Genomic DNA, 23,846 nt, shown 5'->3' with positions numbered 1-23,846 from the left:
ATCTCTCTCTCTCTCTCTCTTTCACACACACACACACACACACACACACACACACAAACTTGCTTTGCATTTCTAAAGACAACTGAGCAAAGAGCTGCATTCATTTACTCTGCTTCCCTTGAATAATAATGTATATGAATTCTAAAATCAGATTATACATCATCCAGATATATTCAGTTTGAATACAAAACTAGTACATTTAAGGACTATATTTTTGTTTCTTATATAAGGAAATGTAGACTATAGCTTGCATTATGCATGAATAAGAAGCATGATGTATCACTGGGATTGAAGAAGCTGGAGAAACTGCTACCTTAAAAAACAGAGGTATGCCTGCATTGAAGAGAAAAATGAATCAAATAAAATATCTGCATCTCTATAACTGTCTGGTTTGATTCTACAACCCAAGACAGACACAGACTTCAACGGATAATTAGAATTGCGGAAAAAATAATTGTTACCAACCTGTGTTCAACTGACGATCTGTATAATGCTCGAGTCAAAAAGAGGGCTGTGAAAATACTTATGGACCTCTCACATTCTAGACACAAACTGTTTAAACTCCTACACTCAAAACGACACACCAGAACAACCAGACACAAGAATAGATTTTTCCTGAACGCCATCACTCTGCTAAACAAATAATTCCCCTTACACTGTCAAACAATTTACTAAGTCTGCATTATTATTACTATTACTATTCATCTTCTCATCCTTCCTTTCACCCATCTCCTCCCACCTATGACTGCATGAATGTAACTTTGTTGCTTGTATCCTTATGATTTTTTAAAATTGACTGCTTACTAGCATAATTGATTTGATTTGCTCACTTATTATTGTTTCCTAGTATGATTTGATTGCTTATTTGTACCCTCTGACTACTATTAGATGTTATATCTATGATTCTTGACAAATGTATTTTTTTGTTTTTCTTTTTATGAACACTGAGAACATTTGCACCAAAACAAATCCCTTGTGTGTACAATCACACTTGGCCAATAAAGAATTCTATTCTATTCTATTCTATTCTATTCTATTCTATTCTATTCTATTCTATTCTATTCTATTCTATTCTATTCTATTCTATTCCATTCCATTCCATTCCATTCCATTCATTACAAGCTGATCTGCTCCCTTATGGCAAAACACAAAGTTACATAAAATTATAACCATACAAAACAGTTCAGTTTAAGAAGCCAGGCGGATCAATCTGAAAATATACTTCCATTATTTCTATCAGGTGTTTGTTTGTCTGTATGTGTGTACAATGCAAAGCTCTAAGTGCATTTCCATGTGAACATAAACTTCCTATCTAAATAGGTTTTTATTTCAGTGGTTAGAGGAATTCCAGATAAGTACAAAATGCTTATGCAAAGTAATCTACTAAAGTACATTTAAAAGCTTTTCTAAATTATAGCAGCTCTTGTTCATACATTGGACTTTCTGAATGTGCAATAAACTTTTTCATTAGCTAGAATTTTACAAATTTGTCAATAACAATGAATGGGGATGTGACTTCACCCTCAATAAGAGCAGCCAAAAAAGGGGGACTTAAGAGAAGACAGGGTTTTAATATATATATACCTATTTCATTTCTAGGAGGAAGATCCTCATCTTCATGACTGGGATATCTCTCTTTCCGATCAAGGAGTAGAAAATAAATCATTTTCTCCTGATTTTCCCTAGAAAAATTATAACATTATATCAACATCATTCTTTAGTAAAACATGGAACTTCCTGAAATAAATGAAAGGAAGCTCTAATGCCGATGTTATTTACCTGTCTTAGTCTTCTTTAAGTAACATTATTGTTTGTTTTTTAAAGGGGCTGCCTATGGTAGAATGTTAAGAGATAATTGAAATATGTGAAAGGGGCATATTATGTAATTCTTCCTGGATTCTGTTTCACATTCAAGTCTATTATGTCTACTATGCATCAACTGATTTCAAACATCAGTTGATGCATAATAGACATAAAATATGTTCTACCTCCACATGACTCTCTAAGGTCATCATAAAAAATCCCATTCAGTGTCTGGCAGCTTAGTGAAGTACAGAGGACAGAGAGTAGAATGGGGCTTTCCATACAGCTTTATTCAAACTGTGGAATTCACTGAACTTGGGGTTCCAACAATATGTATTGCTCTCAGTATTTGATGATAGCTCTTGCTTTGATCAGGGACTGTTGTAGCTGAATTCCTATTATAGTATATAATTGTAAGAGAATATGCTACAATTACTCTACTATTACTCTACTCTACATATCTGTAATTCAAATTTGTGTTCCTGCAGTATTTGTTTTTTTTTACACCGAAGAGCATTTGTATACACAATTTCATCATCTACAACTGCAGCTTGAAGCTTGGTTTAAAAATTGTTTCATGATACTGATGTTATATGGTGCCGAGTGTGTAAGGCAGGGTTTCCCAACCTCGGCAACTTCAAGATGTGTGGACTTTGTTTCCAAAATTTCCCAGATTGCTGGGGATTCTGGGAGTTGAAGTCCTCACATCTTAAAGTTGCCAAAGTTGAAAAACACCGCCCTAAGCTACAAATGAATGGCCTTCCAATCTGAGTCATCCCTCTGCTATAAATTCTTTCTGAATTTCAATCCTCTATTTGAGAAAAATGGGGAATAATAATCCAAACTAGATACCTGGATTGTTAAATGTTTATAATGAGGTAATGCTAGGGAAGTGTTTTATTCATTTGAAAGTGCTCACAAATACAGTTAGAAGAAAAGAATACTAAAATTTTCCAAATAATTTATTTTTAAAATTGGGAGTCATATTAGGTTATATTAACTGCAGCAGAAAAGGTTTGAGAGTAGTGTTTATGCATCTCTTTATAACTTATTTAAATTCAAAATAATTTCAGCATTCTTCAAGAAAACTTTCAATAAATATAGAGTAAGGTTCCCCAATCTAGTGCCAACCAGACATTTCAGATTACAGAATGCAATGTCCTCAGCCAGCATGGACATGTTAGGTAAGGATGATCAGTCATAGTCCACTATATTAGAAAAAAGAAGAATGGGCTGAGCAAGTTTGATCTGTAATCTGACAAAAGATATCATTTTCTATCACATACCACTTAATGATACACCCTTATAAAAAGAGGAGAGAGAGGGGGGAGGGAAGGAGGGAGAGTGGGGGGGAGGGAGAGAGGGAGACAGAGAGACAGAGACAGAGACAGAGAGATCTACACACTTGAATTCCAAAACATTGTTACACTATGTGGTACACTATGAAAATCACTACCTTCAAATGTGCTGGCTACCAATTCAGAAAGTTTTAAGAATAGTTTGGTTATATTTTTGGAGGAATGGGTTATTAACGGCAAATGATGTAGGCCATGAGTGTCAAATTTGCCACATTACGTTGCTGTTATGTGACGTATCGCAATTTTTCCCCCTTCATGGAGCTGGGATGGGCGTGGCCTGCATGTGACACATCTGGGCCGCCGACCACCAGTTTGACATCCCTGATGTAGGCTGTTTATTCCTCAGTCACAGATAATCTATCTTAAACACCACTTCACCACTTCCTACAGAGTGATAGCTTCTGTTCATAATGGGGTAATGTTTGTCAGCTTTCTGAAGCATAGCAGCCACCATATGAAACAGAATATTTGGTAAATAGATGGTTCACTTCATTTTCTTTTATTTTTATGTATCCTTTTTCCCTTTAATGATTTTATGTGTGGGAGGGTTCTGATGCCACCCAGCTAAAAAAATGTTGTTTCCCCTCTTTAATGTGGAACTATAATGGTTGCCTAAATAGTTTCATTTGCTTTAATACACACGTGACATTTCTTATACAGTTAACCAATGATACATAGACAGAGTACTTACTCTTCTGACAGCAGGTCCTGTAAAAGTTTGTTTCTATCCCGGAAGCAACCTAAAGAGTGCATGCTATCTAGAACATCAGGATCGATGTCTTCCAAGGAAGGGAGGGACCGAATCTGGACTTTTCGAGGAATTGGTTGTTCTGGTTCTGGCTCATTCTTACCCCCTCTTTAGATGAGAGGAGGGGTGAGAGAGAGAAGGAGGGAGGGAGGGAGGGAGAGAGAGAGAATGAGAGAGAAAGAGAGAGAGAGATGAGGAAAGAAAAAATAATTACACTTCTATACAAAAGGAAAATATTCTCCCAAAGAGGGAACTCAAGCAGTTTGTCTCTAACTTCAACAGAGATTTAGATTCAAGTCTGATTAAGTATTTGAGACCTAGTATTTTAAATAGTGACTTCTATGTATAATATATCAGAGGAGTTCACAATTAGGAAATTAAATATCTTGGCTGTTGCAATTAACAGAAGTGCAGAGTCAAATGGAGGAGAAGAGGCTTTTTGTTCCTCTGGAAGAGACAAGGTGTCTTTTCCCCGCCCCTTTCAGAGATTTTAAAAATCCCAACTGGTATTCAGATGAGATTCTTTGCCTTATTTTCCATTACCATCATCCTTTGGTAATGCTGCATGGTCATCTAGCCATTGCAGTGTCAGGGGATTGCTGTAAAAAGAACAAAAGGAAGAATAGTTTTCATGCTGCTAGCAAGTGCATAAGAACTATTTCAAAGTTGGAAGTTTTAAATTTCCAAACAGCTCCTGTGATTATTAATTAGAAGCACAACAAGAGCCACCATTTTCTCCCTTTCTCTTTATAATGATCACCAGGTGATCACGAACAAGAGAGAGAAAACGACAAAAGCAAATATTGACTGCAAATACACATGGAGGCTGATCTGAAATTAAAATTCTCCATAAGGATATGGCGATGTCCTTTGAATACCTAAGGAAATTTTGATCTCTAGATCTCTAGTGGACAGTTCTGGTTACTGATTAGATATTACTTCCAAAGCCTCCAAACCAAATAGAGCATACTCTCTTAATCATAAATTTACTGCCCCTAATTAATATCTTAGCAGCTTAAGTCAGATATATTGAACCAGTATTTTAATGTGAATCATATATCAAACACTTTATTCCATTATTTAAAATTAAGAACCTTTCCAAGACAACAAAGTTGTTTTAGTTAATTTCTATTGGTTGCCATATCTAACGTTAGTAGAACCTCACAAAAAGATTGACCTAAATCAGGAGTGTCAAACTGGCGGCCCGCCCAGCCAGATGCGTCACATGCAGACCACGCCCACCCCAGCTCCACAAAGGCAAAAAACATTGCAATATGTTGCAATATGTCATATGATGCAATCCACCTGTGATTGAAATTGTTTGCAGAAAGTTATTTCTATTATAGGATAGAATGATGGCCTATTATTCTTTGAGCAATACTGGTTTTAACACAAGCTTTTCAGAAAAATTAAGAGAGAGTGAGCATATCTAGAGTTAATCAGATAGGGCAATGCTTTTGTACAATTTTATTCCCTGAATGATGTCACTACTATTAAAAATAATGCATGTAATGAAACAGAAATACTATTATTAAATGTTAAGATATAATCATAATCTTCATTTTTAGGGGAAAAAGGAAACACTAATGCTTCTGTACTCAAGGCATAACTTCAAGAAATTACTGTCTTTAAAATCATATTTAAAATATTAATGAAAAGTTACTTACATATACCATATATGCTTCTGAATGTGTTCTAGCTAGAAGTCAACAGAAAAAAATGGAATGACTATAACAAAATGACAACAAATGCTAATTAATACTCTATTTAACATTTTTCTTAAAATACAAGACAATACATATTTCTGCACAAAATTACCAATAGATTTACATTCATACAATAGGAACGCAGCAGTATCATTCAGAACTGGATAAAATATTTTGCTATTTCCTGAGATTCACCATTGGCACAGGCAAACTGGGGAAGGCTAAAAATTAAGGAACCCGATATCTCTGAATATATGATCAGCAAATAAATCAAAATTTTCACATGTCCTTCTAAAAAAAGTTTTCTCTTAGAAATCCACAGAAAAAGAGGGGAGTTTGCGGGAAACATTGCTATTATGAGGCAATTGGGAGTTGTAAATATAAAAATCTACTGCAAATTATTCAGGCTGCCAGGGAATATTATCTTCTGCCCTTCTTCCCCTTGATAAAAAAAAAATCCTATAAGATCTGATAATAACAGTGATTCAGTCAAAAACTATGGAAATGACTTTCCAAAATAAATGGTTTCATGAAACAACCTTTTCTTCAAATATGTTGCTTTGGATAATTTTTCTAGATTTTCAGCACTTGGGGAAGCAAGCTTGTAGGTTTACTTCTCATTTGATATCCATAAAACTGTACAGATAGTCTTTGACTTACAACAGTTCATTTAATGACTGTTCAAAGTTCCAATGACATTGAAAATAGTAACATATGACCATTCCCCCCCCCCAGCACAACCTGTGGTCGTGTGATCAAAATTGAGACACTTGGCACCTGACTCATATTTATGATGATTGTCCCAGGGTCATGTGATCATCTATTGTATCATTCTGACAAGCAAAGTCAATGGGGAAGTCAGATTCACTTAAGAACTGTGTTGCTAACTTAACAACTGCAGTGAGGCAAAATTCATTTCACAAATGTTTCAGTAAGCAATTTTGGACTCAATGGTGCTCATATGTCAAGGACAACCTTTATTGGTAACCTGTAATTCCAAGAAAGACTGTAGCTACCACAGAACATAGGCCATAGACCACAAAACAAGCCTTAAAATCCCATCTCAGCCGGGTGATTTGAGACTGTTTAGTAGTAAAAACTACAGACAGGTTTGAAAGAAATCAAAGCAATACAATCCATCTGTTTACTCAATGTTGATCACTCACCATACTGACCAAAATAACATCCTCCCATAACAGTACCTGAAATTAGGTTGGAATAGATAAATCTAAATCAGGGGTGTCAAACTGGTGGCCGGTGGGCCGGATGCATCAGGTGCAAGCCACACCTACCCCAGTTCCGCAAATGGGAAAAACATCATGAAATGTCATGTGACAGCAATGTGACTCCGCAAGTTTGACACCCGTGATCTACATCATCTGGAGATCATGGGGCTGAGATGCCCCTAAATTCTCCAGGACTTCTCTCAAGAGTAAAGTATTGGTGTTCCCATCAGTACTACTACATTGCAAGACAAAAAAAAATCTGTCTGTCTTTTGGAAGGCAGTTACTGAACCAATCTTATTTTTTACTGCTTTCACTGGCTAGATAGGGCAGCAAAGTCCAAGTATGCATGAGAACTCTCCAAAGATGTTCATACTCTACAGTTATACAGGCAAACTTTCACTTATTCTTAATGTATGTTTGTAATAGCACTTGTTCTGATTTATCAGACCAAATCAACATGGTTATAATTTTAATAAAGGAAATAGACTCTCTGCTGAATAGTCAATGGATCCCATATGACAGTGTAAGTTTATAAGATCATATGAGTCAGTATGTGTTGTGCAGATGGCTCAGTAGTACATGTGACAGGGATAGACAGACAATTGGAACAAAGTTTAAATCCTATTAGCGGAGTGTATGAGATCAGAGACCTACTAAATTGGCCTGCAAGAACTATGGCAGCTGTTTTGCTCTCATTATTTTCCACCTCATTTCCAGCTAATGAGAACTGGCAAGTCAAAATAATCTGCATAAAAATGTGAGGGAATAGAACAAAAAAAAAATGAAGATGGCTTTGAGATTGTGACCGGGAGGCTCAGAAAGGTACAACAGAATCAGTGGTTTAATCTGTATTCTATAATAATCACTTTGAACAATCCTGAACTATTCTTTTTTTTTTTTCCTAATGAGACTGCTTGTTCAATGTATTAAAAAAAATCTAAAGGAAAAGCAATTGTGTTAAATGTAGGTGAGAAAGTCTGGAGGCCTCCTTTAAAAATAATGGGAACTTTTAGCATTTTTGTGATTATTTATAAACCTTACTCTGCTTGGCTCAAATTTAAGACATATCTGGTTCACATCCTTAAGCTGCACCTAAGCTGTGCTGATGCTACCTTAAATATTTAATGAAAAATTAAAGCTAAATGTTTTAAGCTGTTTTAAGAAAATTCTGGCCAGGTTAGGCTTCTATAGCACACCTTGCCAGATATTCAGTTCAGACTGCTAGCTATTGCAGATCTCTCTGTGCAATTCCCTGCAGTTGTAACTTTCAAACTTTTCATGCCAGGAAAACAATTGCTAATTGCTTTTCTTTCTGTGTCCAAGTCTTACTGGACACAAATACTTTTGAAACGACGTGCATATACACACACACTTTATACATATAACATTAATTAAATTTAGATATACAAAGTTAAAATATTAAAATACAGATATATTCAGATACAACAATCAGCATTTTTTTTTAATTTTTCAACTTTTAGCTCAGTATGGTTTTTTGCCATTTATGTTACAGTTCTTTCCTAGTAGTACAGTAGTTATAACATTTCCCTGCAGTGCAGAACGTTACCAGTTTTGAATCTGCCAAGTTGTACTTTTTAAATTACTATTTTTCTTTCCCTGAGCTACTCATTTTATGGTTCTTTTTCAAATGTCAACCAATGTACTGTTTCATCATTTTTCCAGGTATCTGAGATGGAAGGGTTTGTTACCCACTCCCAAATAGCTCAAATGACCTTTTAGGGTTTGAAAAATGAGGCAATGGTATACTTTTGAAATACTAATAATTAGGATTATAACAACAATCATGTTTTGAAAGCCAAATGATAAAGTAAGTAATCCAGAGAAAGAAAAATTACATATTTAAAACATATATATACATACATACATACACATACAAGCAAGCATATACATGTATCTATACTTCTGAAGTTCTGAATTGGGGATGTTTAGCACAGAAAGCTTTATGATCACTATGATACTGTAAAATACTTGTAACAGAAGCTAAAGTAGATCTTATTCAGTGGTGGGATTCAATTTTTTTTACTATCGGTTCCCTGGGGATAGCTTGGTGGATGTGGCTCGGTGGGCATGGTTTAGTGGGCATGGCAGGGGAAGGTTACTGCAAAATCCCATTCCCTCCCCACCCTGCTAACCTGCTTTCCAGCTCTGTTCTCTTATGCAAGGCAACAAAAGAAGACCCAGCTGATCAGTTGGGACTCAGGAGGCAGAGAATAGATGGGAGCAGGGCCATTCAGAGGTGGTATTTGTCAGTTCTCTGAACTACTCAAAATTTCCACTACTGGTTCTCCAGAACTGGTTAGAACCTGCTGAATACCACCTCTGACCTTTTTGAGGAAAAGATGGGAAATGCTGGTGAAGGAGATTGATAATAGTCAAAATCTATGGGTTTTCTTAGAAAAAGGGAAGCACAGCAAACAAAGTAGGCGGCAAAGCTTGAACCAGCACCTACTGAAAAATGCTGCTTTCAACTTGGAACAGGAAAATACAGAGTATGCATTGAAGGCAAGTAGAGGACTACGCTTTCCCTTCTTGTTCTCCAGAAACAATTGGTGCCTTTTACTTGGAATGGGGCAACTTGATAATTGGGTATGCCCTAATTATGAAAAAATATAAATAGAACAGATCAATTTTCATCTTATTCATCTTATTCCTCAATCAATTATCTCAACTCTGGATGGCAGCTTCACATAAAAAGGGATATCTTGGGAAATCTTGAGTCATATTTTTAGTGTTCCCTATAAGTCCAAAGAGGGATGTGAAAACTGATCTATCTATGAAGTAGCTAAAGGAGTTCAATTTTGTTGAGACATCTCTAGGGTTATATCTTGATCACCAATACTAGAAGGGACTGTTCATCCTTAGGTAAATTATTTGGATGACATAGAGCGATATCTAATTTGTTTAAATTTATTTAGTCAATTTATTGATTTGGTTTAACTCCAAGCACGTGTGAGCCTGTTGGAATAAAATTTATTCCTCTCAAGGTTAATTGAATAGCTCAGATAGCTTAGTTTTGAAGTTTGCATGGCTTTCCTTTTTCCTTATAATCTTGGAAAACCAACATCTGTTACAGGGATGAAGAAACTGTGAGCATTCAGACCTTTCAGAATTTGAGTTGCCTATCCTGTCCAGGACTGCTGGAAGTTGTACATTGTAATGGTATGTGGAAAAGACCTTGATAAAATGGATGAAGAGACATAGCTTGCGGAATAGTCAGATAAGAGAAAGGCATAGCCCACAGCTGGAGAATTGGTGGGGCAAGAGGCCCTAAAGGGCTAAAAGGAAATAACAGGACAATTATATTTTCAGACTTGCAAGATTCTATTAATGTAGCTTTATTAATAAAGTAAAATCAGCTTATCAGGTTGTGTTCCTATCTGGTCCACCTGGTAAGGCTGACATGATTCAGTAATATCTGAAGAACCAAAGGAACCACATTCCTAATCTAACATATTATCCATTCATACATTCTGAGAAAAAAGTTCTCTTTGGATTGCAGTTGTAATTATAATGCAGTTATATCCTGCTTTTTCCTCCACTGAGATCAAAGTAGCTTATATAAAATTCATGGATTATTCTCAGCTAAAAGTTGATCGATCCAGTTTTACTAATTTGAAGAATTTGCAACTTTCTAGTTAGTATTTTTGGATGCGAGGGGGTTAAACCATAAATTGAGTCACTAAATAAACTTATTTTGGTATCATTGGCATGTAAATTACCACCTTGTGCCACATATAGATTGTTCCACCTGTTGCCATATTTGTGTGCCTGTAATGAAGAGATGCCATCATTAATTAGTTCAGATGAAAATGCAGTTATTAAAAATAAAAACAGGACTAGGTCCAAGATTTTTTATATTTCTTATTTCTAGATTCTTCATGGATCACATCTGAAGATTTGTCTGTGTGGTAGAAGTGACAGTTTCCAAGCCACAAAGACTTACAGTAAATTCAAAGTCCAGAAGCAGTTGCTAAGTCATGATTAGAGCAAAAATTAGTTTATTTGTTTAGAAAATGCATATGTTACCCATTTTCAATAACTGAGCAAAGTTATTACCATAATAAAATCCTATAGTTATGAAATCCATAAAACACATATGATAATACTCTAGATAAGGCGTACCTGAAAAGGTACTTTTTGAACCCTCTCCTATAACTGCCTAAAGTCTGTGAGGACTCATGTGATAAACTTATTTTATAAATAAAGAAAAAGGTGAGAAACTACTTTTTCATGTCAGTTAGTACACTGTTTGGATCCTGTCATAAAAAAAGAGGACTAATAAATGTTTTGTAAGATCTGCAAAAGATCCTCTGTTAATGTTCTAAGGATACATTATGCTTTTTCCTTTTTTGAAAACTTGTAAGGACATCCATAAAACGTACTTCTAATTTCAGTTCTTTTATAATTTAAATTAAATATTTATATCACAGAAAAAATATTTAAAACACCCTTAAAATATATTCCTGGCATCTTTATTTCATTGTGAAACTGTTTTCTGATTTTCAGATTAGAAATCTGAAATGTAAAATCAGCCTCTATTTGGATTCCTGCTATATCTGAAATACAACTTTATTATAACATCACACATTCCAGATTGTTGCTGCCAAGATATTTACAGCTTCTTCCTCTTCTTGTTTTAAAAGATTCAGGGATCAACATTTTGTTGCTTTTCACTTACTTTAAAGTGACAAGTAAGGGTCAAAGTAGGGCAACTGATTTTGACAAGGAAGGCTTTGATTTTAAGGTTTTGCTGCGGGAGAATGGAATTACAATGAACAGTTGCCATTTTATTAGAAGTGCTAAAAGTTCCCTTTCTGGGTATCACATAATCCAATTTAGAGTGTTTGCCATTTATGTGAAAAACATGATCAGGCATTTTCACATAATCACTGTGAAAGTATCAGTATTAATTTGAAAGGGAGTACGATTGCACTTTGAACAGACACATTGTTTGTATTGTATTGGGTAGCTTTATAAATCTAGTAATTAAATAATTTTGCAATGTTGAATGTTCTTAGTAGTTACATTCAGCTTTTGGAATTCTCTTTTCACTGATGCTGAATATATTTTAGTCAGGAAGGACTTTTTGTATATAATGTGTTTATGCTTTTATTTGAACAGCTGTCCCTATCTCCTTTAGTGACTGTTTCATATTGTGGATTTGTAAATTGTACCTTTTAAATTTTTCTGTCATGTACCAGGAAGAAAAGACTTAAATGAGTACAAATTACAAATTGCAAAACTGACATCAGCAAGCCACAGAACTAAAAATAATACATGTACGTTTCTAAATAAAAATGTTGAAAGCCGACCTTGGCCATTGAAATGATCACTTCCTTATGATGTGGATTTAAGTATTAGTGGTTTCTGGCCAGCTGGATCCTATTTTTAAGAAGAAATAACTACTTACGAAGATACAATTGCTCAAAATCCATTATAATGTAATTGACATCACACAAAGTAGGTTCCAACCCTGAGCATGAACACTATTTCAGTTGTTATATATTGGATCAATCTACAGCTGATATGAAAATAAAAATGAAAATGAAGTTTCATTTTGTACATAGTTTATAGCTGGGCATCTTCAGAAATTCAACCTGGGCATGCCAATAATAGCTCATAAGTACCTCACTGAATTTCAGGAGAATTATTTATCGGCATGACCAAGTTTAATCTCTGATGATGAGGTCAAGTCTTGGATACTTGCTTTTATTGCAAATGCAAAAGGTATTTCTATAAGAAAGAAAATAATCTAGTACAAATCTAAGAATCTAGTCATAGTTGTAACTGGTATGTTAGTTCCAGTTATAAAGCCTGCTTCTCTTTTTTGACACTTATTTTACAGCTTTGGATTTTGAGAGGACCCACCATGCTATGTGTGGATAATGGTCTTGTTTGAACTCAGACTCTATTTTAAGGCTCCCTTTATAGATTAATAGATGCAAATGTTCATTTTTAGTTGAATTGCGATCTGTCCGGGAAGTCTTTCTAGTGTCAAATTAAAAAGATAGGGCAATGATTCTCTGCACTACATTTCCTAAATTAATGACTGTGAGTTCAAGCAAATTAGTACAAAGGGCAGTTTTCATACTGCTATTTGAATCCAAGCACTTATATCCAGTACTTCTATTTTGGTTGAAATGAAAAGACAAATAGTAATGCAGAAGCTTCAAGTAAAGATGATCACTCTAGCATATATCATTCATCTATTGCATGCAACCTGTTGTGATAATGAAAGCAACTAAAAGATAGGCAATTATATGCAGTGTGTAAGAATCTGAATTTTATCTGTGCCAGCTGAGCAATAGAAGGCAGGAAAAAGGACTATTTAAATTTCTATTCTGTTTAAGAACAAGACCTGACCCAAATTGTTATTTATAAACATCTCATCAGAGTAAAGATCTAGAAGAGTTTAATTTTACACAATTTTCTTTCATATTTCCACACATGAACAGATTTTATGAATTAAGCAAGTATTTGCAAATAATGTTCTTGATTAAATATATTTTAGTACCTTGGCATTTTCCAATGTATACTCACCATATTAGCATAATGTAAACTAAAAACATTGCAAATCTATCCTGGCATAATTTCACAGAGGAAGAAGAAATGATAGCAAAAATAAAAAACTTTATGGGATTAAAATGGCTTTTTACAGAGTAAGAAAGTTATTCTAGAGATACAGAATTAAGAGGATTGAATTTAAATTAAATATAATTTAATTGTAAACATGGGGGAGGACTTATAAAAGTCTTCTGGAGCTCTGATTCTTGGGTTCCAGCTTCATTTCCTGAAGATGTTTTATTATCAAGCTAGGTAACATCATTACATGATGAAATAACATAGACTGGTAAGAAATGTCTTCAGGAAGAGAAGTAACTTTAGAAAACATTAAGAACACCAGAATTCAATCTAGAGCCACAGCTGTTTTCTGCTATTGTATTTTGATTATGAAGTGAATTCTGCATTTAAGGTCAGAAGTGCTAGCTTGGAAGCAAGTCCTGGGGAGCATTTGAAGAGACACACCTTCTGACCTTATTGTAGAAAAGCCAATTAAAAATAAAACAAAAGCAAATCAAGCCTTTATGAAAGAATTCAAAACAAAAGCACCGAATCTTACTTACAATGAAATCATTTTTTTATTTTTCCCCCACATGATGTAATGGAACTTGAAATTCTTTTAAGTAGGAATTACTATTTCCTTTATTGCTTGTTCGAGGACTGACATGGTCTTTGGTTCTAACCTTGCAAGATGCCTCCTACACTATAACCTCTTCTTTTTCTAGTCCCTTAGTAAGATTGGAAGAAATAGGAAAAACCCACCAATGACATATTTGAAAGACTAAAAGTCTGTATTCCCAAGAATACTGGCTACTTTTGGGGGATCCCAAATTTGTCCAAAGATCCAAGGTCCAAGTCCTTAAAATTGATGTCTAACTGGCTAAAAACAAATATCTCAATATTCTCTGTGTTAGGACAATGCTTCAGTGTAAGAATTTTAGGGTATACCATGCTCATTCGGGTGTATGTAATAGCTAAATATTGTCATTATACTCTTCCATAACCCAGGAACTGAGTTTTTGCAACTGAGATTTTTTCTTTGCAGCACCCTCAAACTACGAAGATGCAGGGTACAAATCAATTCTACTCCCCACTGATAATTTTATGAGATATCTTCTGGCTCCTAGAATTTAAACTAGGATCACAAGTACATTCCAAGTTTTGTTTCCATGTCCATAAGAAGTAAAAACTTGTATTCTTTTAAAAATCTCATTCAAACAACCTAAAATGAAAACACATTTATCTGAGGGTGCTGAAATTCTAAGTCAGCATTAACATTATGTTACTGCAGAACACTGGCATTAAATAAAATATATATGAGTTGGTGTCCTTCTAGATGTTCTGATGTACAATTCCCCATCTTCCCTGATAATTGGAGGCCTTGAGAGTTATAATCTAAAATATCTGCAAGGACCCCATTTCAGAAGGCTTGTTGAGTTACTGGATGGCTTTGAAAGCAAAAAGCAGGAGATAGCAATGACTTGTTTCCTTACTGTCAACCGTTTCGAGGCATCCACTTCAATCATCCCTCGTAAGAGATTCTGACAATCTGGGGGGATGAAATGTGGCATATGGAACACACCACGTTTCACTTTCTCCAACAGCTGCCTCAAGTTATCATCATCGAATGGCAGAGCACCCTGGAACAGCATGAGAAAAGAAGGGAAATAATATGGCTGAGCAAAATCAATTACAGAATGAAGAAAGTAAAATGGTGGAAGACTGTCTCACAAACTAACATTGGAATAGGGAACAATTTGACAGTGAGAAACAACACAGCAGAATAGTTTTCATGCAAATTATCTGTTGGTGTATATGTATGTGTATATATATATATATATATATATATATATATACACACACACACACACACACACACACACACACACACACATACATACATACACACACACATTGCGGGTATATACATACATACCATGAAAACTTAAGATATATATATATATATATATATATATATATATATATATATATATATATATATATATATATATATGTTTTCTGAGGTTCTCGGGTATTAGTATGTGGATCTTTGGTTATTCGGGTTTTCTCCCGTGTAAGATTAGAAGTATCTAGGCAGCGTTTCGATGAAGTCTCATTCATCATCTTCAGGCTTGTGTCTTCGGCTCTGTGCTTCTCAAAGTGACTCTGACAAGCACAGAGCCAAAGGTACAAGCCTGAAGATGATGAATGAGACTTCATCGAAATGTTGCCTAGATACTTCCAATCTTACGCGGAAGAAAACCCGAATAACCAAAGATACACACACACACACACACACACACACACACACGTGTGTGTGTGTGTTTTCTTAAGTTTTCGCGGGTACTTACATGCATGGCATTCAGCTTTGTTCGGGCCTGATGATGGCAGATGAGATTCTGCCGAAACGTTGCTACAACTTTAAAAGCACAACTATAATGATGTGGGAAAATACCCGAGCAAGGCTGAATACCATACATATATATAAATATTACAGTTAGCTGCAGTCCTAATACCTTGATCCTCCTAGGCAAACTTTTTTTAGGAATGGATATTTATTGTAGCAAGTTATTATGTAAATTTACATTAAACAAAGGAGGAAAGCTACTCTGATTATAGAGCAAGAGCACAGGCAAAGTAATTTAAAAAATTGCATACATTACAAAAGACTGCCTATAAGTCATGAAAGATAGGGATGTCCACAGTTGATAATGAGAGCTCTCTGAAGTTTCATAGAAGTGAAACTATTGATTTAAGTGGACTTTATTAAAATGAATCCAAGTTACGTATGAGTAACATGAAGGAATTCATAAAATGAATGGATTCCAGAGATTAGCCAAAGAAATAAAAATAAATAAATCAGACAGTTCACATATTCTTTCCTGCTGTGTTAGTCTAAATATTATTTACTCCTGTTCTGTTACTTCCAGTTGGGAGTGGGGGAATCAATGAGACACATTCATATAGTTTGAATGGTAAATCTGGGATTTAGGGTCTTGGACTGGGATCGTAGGGTCTTGGAGTCAGAGTTAGGCAAAATTACAGTTCCCCAAAAGAAGAATGATCATCCTATGAGATCTAGGCAATCATTCTAGTACAGGGCTGTCTGTCAAACTTGTGGCCTGAGGGCCAGATGCATCATGCACTGGTCATGCTCATGTCCGGTTTAGCAAAGGGGGGAAAAGTCGTGATACATCACATGATGATGCGAGTTTGACACTCCTGTTCTAGTACCACAATATATGCATGCTCCTTACATGGCAAAAAGTTTATATATAAATGTAAGTGGTTGCAAAACTTTCTATGGGTTTAGAGGAAAAAACACAGGAGAATTTGAATGGAACATTGCCCTATTCATTCATCTATGCATGACCATAATATTTAACTAAGCCAACATTAAAACCAAAACCCACTGATTAGAATAGGAATTTTCTCAGAAATCTATTTTAATATCAAATAAGATGCCTGATCAATTTTTATTTCTATGTTAATATTCTGGGAGGAAAAACAAAACAATTCCATGCTAAGGTTATAATTCCTTATATTAGATTACTAGTGCTTGCATTTTTATGCTTATTTGTTCTTGCTTTTGGAGAATTGTTAACAGGTCTTATTTTACTGATTTGTCTGGTTGAAATTATATGATATCTAGAGAAAACATAAATAGATACAATTTTCCAGTCATATTTTTTGCTTCAAAATCTAATTCAAAATTCTATATTGATATAATGTACAAAAGATGACTAGAACAAGAGTACAGAGCTATCTCTGCATCTGTGGCTTGCAAGAGAGACAGGTAGAATTTTATTAAAGTTTAACCAACCATCTCCTTAATGCTTTGCAACTTTTCCCAAAGCTTTTTTAAAAATGATATTAGGTCACTGATAACTAAATTGAATTACAGGCCCCAAGCCAAACCCTTTTCCTGTAATGGGCTAACCAATTCTTCTCTCATCCCTGTATATAAACCCCAAGTATTGAGTAGTGATAATACAGATTGCACTTGTGAGCCCTTACCAGAATCTCTGATTGACATTGCTTACAAAGAAAACTAGTTAAAAGGCTTATTTAAATGATTGCCAAATGATGAATAAATCAAAATTTTCAGAGAATTGGAAGAGCTAAAACTACCCTTGTTATCCAACACAGCTTCATTAAAACACTTGATTCAGTTCAGCTCTCAATCTGGCATGCAGAGACCCAGAAGCAAGGTGTGTCTTATTTGGATGATTTGAGTAAGATAAAACTAGGTACTGTAGATTAACTTGCAACTTCAACTTCACCTTCCTTTACTTAAGTCAATAGAAGGTTTTACATCCGGGTTGGGGGTCAGAGGAGTGCACATTTATTGGTGCTGTTCATCTATCAAGATGTGTGTCAGCCCTATGAGGTAAACCCAGATCAGGAAACCATCTCTAACAGGAAAACTAGAATGATACTTTATTGAGACAGGCTGAAATAACCAAATCTTGAAAGTCTGACTATGCTTTTCCTCTGCACCTTCTTATATCTGAGTGAATCAAGGAGAGGCCAGCCTGAGTCTTTTGTATACTATTCCCTGCTGCCCATATTGCTCATTCAAATTCTGAATATTCGCTTCCTGGCTCTCTACAATGAGGCAGACAGAGATTTCATCCTTCCCATTTGCAACTGAATAGCACACCTGAAGTGGCTTCAAAAGCCTCACAACCTGATCATGTCTCGTGGCCTAGTCTCAAAGAGAACCTGCCAACATGAGAGTCCTCTGGCCAAGATACAACTGATGCAACAGATTCTCACTCTGTGACAGCTTATCTCACTGGAGAAATACAAGGCCTTCTGAAACAATTCACTTTTCACCAGTTTACTGAAAACTATCAAGGGAGGTGTGCTTTCTGGAGGATATCTGTAAGGCAGCTATTCTAAAATACCATCATTGTCACAGAAAAGCAATAGTTTTTAACTTCAGTGCCCTGAGCCTCTCAGAATATGTACGATTACAAGGAGTTTCTCCCTAGCTGTTCTGGATTGGATTGATACTGGCTGGAATGGATGGCCTTATAGCAGGAGTATCAAACTCATGTTGTCAAGTTGTCATCACGTGATCTATTGGGACTTCGTTAAACCAGATGTGGGTGTGACCAGTGTATGATGCATCCGCCTGTGGGCCGGGAGTTTGACAGCCCTTGGTGCCAAGACATAAAGGACTTTATAGGTCAAAGCAGCACCTTCAAATCTACCCAGAACCTAATCAGTAACCAGTGTAGGATTTACAGAATTGGCATTGTATTCTCCCAATGATGAGAGCCAGCAAACACACAAACTGTTCTGTTCTAGGCCAGTTGTTGTTTCTGAATAGCCTTTTAAGAGCAGCTGCATGTAAAGCATATTGCAGTACTTAAACCAGATAGTATAGACAAATGAGGTACTGTAGCCAGATCCTCTTACCCCAGGTGGAGTCACAATTGGTTTGGCAGCTGCAATTGGGCTATGGTTCCTACCTGCTGATCATGCAGGAGCTGTGAGTCCAGAAGGACCCCCAAATCATGAACCTGCTCCTTCGCAGGTATTGCCAGCTGTCAAGAAGCAACCCTGGCAGTAGCAGACCAGAGAGCAACACCTAGTGCGGTTAGTTTCAGTCTGTCTCTCCCATACAAACTCTGACAACTTCCAGGCATTGGAAAATGACAGCCTCTCCCATACAGCCCAGGTTAATTATATACCATTGATGATACTTGTCCCACACTTTCAGATGACCCCCCCCCCCCAGTGGTTTCTTATACCTGTTAAATAGAAAGGGGTGAGAAGTGATGCCTATGGCCTATCCCTATATCAGGGGTCAATCTGCATGTCCTGATAACAGATGGAAGCTGCTCACCATGGCTGATGGCATCAAAATGTTTTTTAAAAAAGGAAAGGCTTAGTTAACTTTTTCCCCATTGGCCTGTTGAATGTTAGAAGCCAACCGTGCACTAGGTACTTTTCTTCGAAAAGTCACAGATTAGATGATACAAAACCACTCCCTGCTGAAGAAAGACACCAGTTTCAGGGAAGGCCAGCCAGCACTCCAGCAGTACCTTATCCTTCACCATCAAAGAGAAAAATGTATCAGCCACCTCTGAAGATTCTTTACATTGCTTTTAAAATTTTTATAAATACCATAGCCTTTGATCTGATCCCTGGAGCCAGACTCTGGGAAGAAGAACTGAATCTTCTATTGATGGATACCTTTTGCTGCTGATCATAACAAAATACAAACACAATGGGGATGTGTTAGATCGGGTAGATCGGTTCCCACAGAGACGTGAGACCAAAAGTGTTCATTCAGCTCTTTATTTGGTATACAGACCAATGCAGGACCTTGGAGCCGCGGCAACCCTTCATATAGGAATTGCTCGCGGCTCGGCAGCCAACGACAGGGCTTAGATCTCCCGTGAGCGGCTCGGCCAATCGCGGTTGATTCTTAGGGCGCCAATCATGGCTGTTTAGTTGGCTAATCAGGTTGCGGTCCATGTGGACCAATCAGGACTCAGGGTTTGGAGTATGTTAATATAGAACACCCCTCCCCTCTTGGTTTTGCCAGATGGAGTGTGGTTACATAGTCGCACAGGTAGGCAAGACTTCGTACCTGCCTAGTTGACCTGTGCGGTTCAATTGCTGTTGCTCTTCATTGCTCCTGTTCTCCTGGATGGAACCGCCTGGAAGGGTGAGCCGGGCCTACTACGGTAACTCCCTCCCGGTCTACCTGGGTTGGTTGAGCTGCCGATTCTGCTGTTCCCGCCTGGTCTTTCCGGGCTGGTTGAACTGGCTTGAATGCTCCTTCCAGGTGAAGCTTCCAGTTGTTCGTCTGCTACGGGTTCGTCGTTTACCGGTGAGTAAGGCTGGTTTATTATGGTTTGGGGCTGGTTTATTCTGGTTGGGGGGTGTTCTGTTTGCGCTTTAGGATTTTCTTCTTCTCCTTGCTTATGGTTTGAGGTCCCCCCCCCCGGTTTCTTTATTAGTTGTTGTTTGCGGTGTTTGCGTGCTGTCAGTGGCTATTCTTGACCTTAGCTGGTCGATATGCCGCTTCCAGCTTCGTCCATCACTGGTCTGTAGCCGGTAAGACCGGGGGCCCGTTATCTGGGTTATTAGTGCCGGTACCCAGAGTGGGTCCCCTGTAAAATTCTTGGCGTAGATGGTATCTCCTATGTTGAATGTTCGGTGTTTGCTTGACGAGTCTGGGGGTTTCTCGGGGTTGTATGTGGGGTGTAGCCTGTCTAATGGGGATCTTAGTTTTCTGCCCATGAGTAATTCTGCTGGGCTTTTGTTTGTGGTTGTGCTGGGTGTAATGTGTTGTATTAAAAGCATTTTATTTATTTTCTCTTGTATGTCGCCGGTTTCGATTTTCTGTATGGTGTTTTTTGTGAAACGGACCATGCGTTCCGCCTGCCCGTTCGCCGCCGGATGAGCGGGCACTGTTAACGCGTGCCGTATGCCCTGTTCTGCCAGGAATTTTTCAAAGGCTAGTGCGGTAAATTGTGGGCCATTGTCCAACACTAGTACATCTGGCAGCCCATGTGTGGTGAAAAGTTTGTTTAGTTTTTTTATGATGGCCTCTGTGGTTGTGGTTTTCATGGTGCTTACCTCCAGCCAGTTGGAGTAAGCATCTACGGTAATCAGGAACGTGTGTCCCTTGGTAGGCCCAGCGAAGTCTATGTGGATTCTAGACCAGAGGCCCCTGGGCGTTTCCCATTCCAGGATCGGGGCAGTGGGGGGGCTTGGTCTGGTTTCCTGGCACCTTTTGCATGTGGCTACCCAAGTCTCGATCTGTTTATCCATCCCTGGCCACTAGGCGTAACTCCTGGCCAGGGCTTTCATTTTAACAATGCCCAGGTGCCCTTCATGCAACATAGACAATACCCTTCTTTGCAGAGTCTCTGGAATCGCAACCCTGTCCCCCCAAAGTATGCAACCCTTTTGCGTAAAGAGTTCAGTTTGCCGGTTTCTGAAAGTTTTAAATTGTTCGTTGCCGTTGCTTTCCGGCCATCCTTTTCCCACCCAGCTCAAGACTCGCACTAGCCACTTGTCTTTATTAGTCTCTCAATGTCTGACACTTTATTAGTCTTGGCAATGTCTGACATTGGGGTGGGTTGGGTAATGTCTCAATGTGCACGGTTGTTGTTGTGGGTGCCGGGTCGTCCTCCAGGTCTGGCAGGGGGGAGCGGCTCAACGCGTCTGCATGCGAGATGTTCTTGCCGGGCCGGTGTGTCAGGTGGTAGCTGTAGGCGTCAAGGAACTCGGACCACGTTGTCATCCTAGGTGGCAGGATGTTCGGGGTGGCCTTGTTCCCTGCCAGGATCCCTAGCAGTGGCTTGTGGTTGGTAATAATTGAAAAGGTCCTACAGTAGAGGTACTCGTGGAACCTTTTTATGCCGGAGATGACTGCTAGGGCCTCCTTGTCCACCTGGCTGTAGTTCCTTTCCAGTTTGGATAGTGTTCTTGAAAAGAAGGTGATGAGTGCTTCTTTTCTGTCTGGCAACGTGTGGCTGAGGATGGCCCTGATGCCAAAGGGTGACACATCGCATGTCACAGTCAGCGGCAGGGTCTCGCTGTATTGGATAAGGACTGCGTCTGATTTTAGTAGGTCTTTGGTTTGTTTGAAGGCATTTTCCTCCCACTTCCCCCAGGTCCAGGTGGCTGTTTTGTCCAACATCCTATGCAAAGGTTCTGCTGCGGTCGCCTTTTGGGGTAGGAAAACATTATAAAAATTAATGAGTCCAAGAAAAGCCTGCAGTTCCGTCTTATTCCTTGGTCTAGGGGCTTCTTTGATGGCTCTGAGCTTTTTCTCAGTGGGGTAGATTCCATGCTTGTCTAGGAGGTACCCCAGGAATTCGATCCTCTTGGTGCACAGCTGACATTTTTCTTTTTTAACTTTAAGCCCAGAGTCTTTGAATTTTTGTAGTACCTCCCTTAGGTGGGTTTCCAATTGTGTTTTATTGGTAGCTGCCACCAGCACATCATCAAAATAGGGCACCACCCCTTTGATCCCTTGGACCAGTCTTTCCATTAGGCTCTGGAAGACCCCTGGCACCACGCTGACTCCGAATTGGAGTCTGTTACATCGGAATGCCCCTCGGTGGGTACAATAGTTTGCACCTCTGCAGTTGTAGCATCGACCGGCAGCTGCTGGTAGGCTTGTGCCAGGTCGAGCTTCGTGAAGACCCGGCCTCCTCCCAGTGAGTGTAGGAGGTGCTGTACTACTGGGATGGGGTAGGCACTCTGCTGCAGTGCGTGGTTGAGGGTGGCCTTGTAGTCACTGCAAATTCTTACAGACCCATCTGGCTTGATTGGGGTGACTATGGGGGGTCTCCCATCGGGCATGGTCAATTGGCTCTAAAACCCCTTGTGCGATGAGCTTGTCTAACTGCTCATTGATCTTGGGCTTGAGCGCGAATGGCACTCGCCATGGCTTAAGGCGGATTGGGGCAATTTTGGGGTCTAGATTGAGAGATTGGGGACCCCCGGTACTTGCCTAGGGTGTTGTCGAAGACCTCTTGGAAGTCCCTCATGAGTGTCACTTCCCAGTCCGCCTCGTTGATGTGGCGGATGCCTGTCACCTTGATTCCCAGCGGTGTGAACCACTGTAGTCCCAGCAGGCTTGGGTGGTCTCTGTCCATGATGGTGAGCGGCAGCACCTCGGTATGCCCTTTAAAGGTTACTTTGAAATGTCCAGTTCCAACTACAGGGATACGGTTTCCCTGATAGTCCTTTAGGGTCTGCTTTTGATTTTCCAGCTCGTGGCAGTGGATGGTAGGCACCAGGCGTTTGATTGTGCACCAGGAAACCATGGAGAGGTAGGATCCGGAATCCACCTCCATCTCACATGGTTGATCCTCGATGCCTACCTCCACGTGCACCTTCCAGGCGTCGATGGTTGAGGAGTGGCCGATGATGACCGTCTGATGGGTCTGCTCTCTCTGCCGCGCCTTGCTGAGCCGCTTGCTCCGGCCGTCTCAGTTCCATCAGCTCTTGGTGTGGCGGTCTCTGGTTCTGGGGGGGGTGCCGTCTCGTTGCTGGGGGTTGCTGTCTCATTGCCGGGGCTGTAGTTCTGCTTGTTCCGGCATACCTTGGTGATGTGCTCCTGCTTGTCGCAATGCCGACATATAGCATTGAGGAAACGGCATTCTGAGCGGGGGTGATCGTCTCCACAGCCGGCACACTGGAACCCCGACTTACGACTTCTCCACTCCCGCTGGTCATGTTCCACCTGGAGTCGATGGATTTCTTCCTCCTCGTCTTCGGTGTTGGAGGGGGAGTCGATGTTGCCATGGTGAGTGGTGGTGGTTGCCCAGTGGCTGGTCTCCGTGTGCTTCTCTGGTGCTGGGGGTGTCTCGATGGCCGCGGGTCAGTCCGCTGCATTCACCTGCTGCATCCAAGCCACCGATTTCTTGGTTGCTTCGGCTG

The 23,846-nt window shown here is 38.8% G+C and overlaps 1 protein-coding gene across 12 annotated transcripts in view; it reads right to left on the bottom strand.

Moving 5' to 3' along the window:
- The window catches only part of BRSK2 (BR serine/threonine kinase 2), a 460,906-nt gene that overhangs the window by 78,317 nt on the left and 358,743 nt on the right, over nt 1–23,846 (bottom strand). For all 12 annotated transcript variants that reach the window (XM_087920981.1, XM_087920982.1, XM_087920987.1 and 9 more), the window contains exons 8-11: nt 14,918–15,064; nt 5,577–5,608; nt 3,853–4,017; nt 1,585–1,682 (exon numbers count right to left, since the gene is read on the bottom strand). In XM_087920981.1, coding sequence (XP_087777107.1) covers nt 1,585–1,682; nt 3,853–4,017; nt 5,577–5,608; nt 14,918–15,064 — 442 coding nt within the window. The remainder of the gene's footprint in view (nt 1–1,584; nt 1,683–3,852; nt 4,018–5,576; nt 5,609–14,917; nt 15,065–23,846) is intronic.

Source organism: Pseudonaja textilis, chromosome 1, assembly GCF_049901715.1.
Source record: "Pseudonaja textilis isolate UNSWEBS1 chromosome 1, rPseTex1.2, whole genome shotgun sequence".
Classification (NCBI taxonomy): domain Eukaryota; kingdom Metazoa; phylum Chordata; class Lepidosauria; order Squamata; family Elapidae; genus Pseudonaja; species Pseudonaja textilis.
Note: the sequence above shows the minus strand (reverse complement) of the source record. Positions and strands in the feature narration are given on the sequence as shown.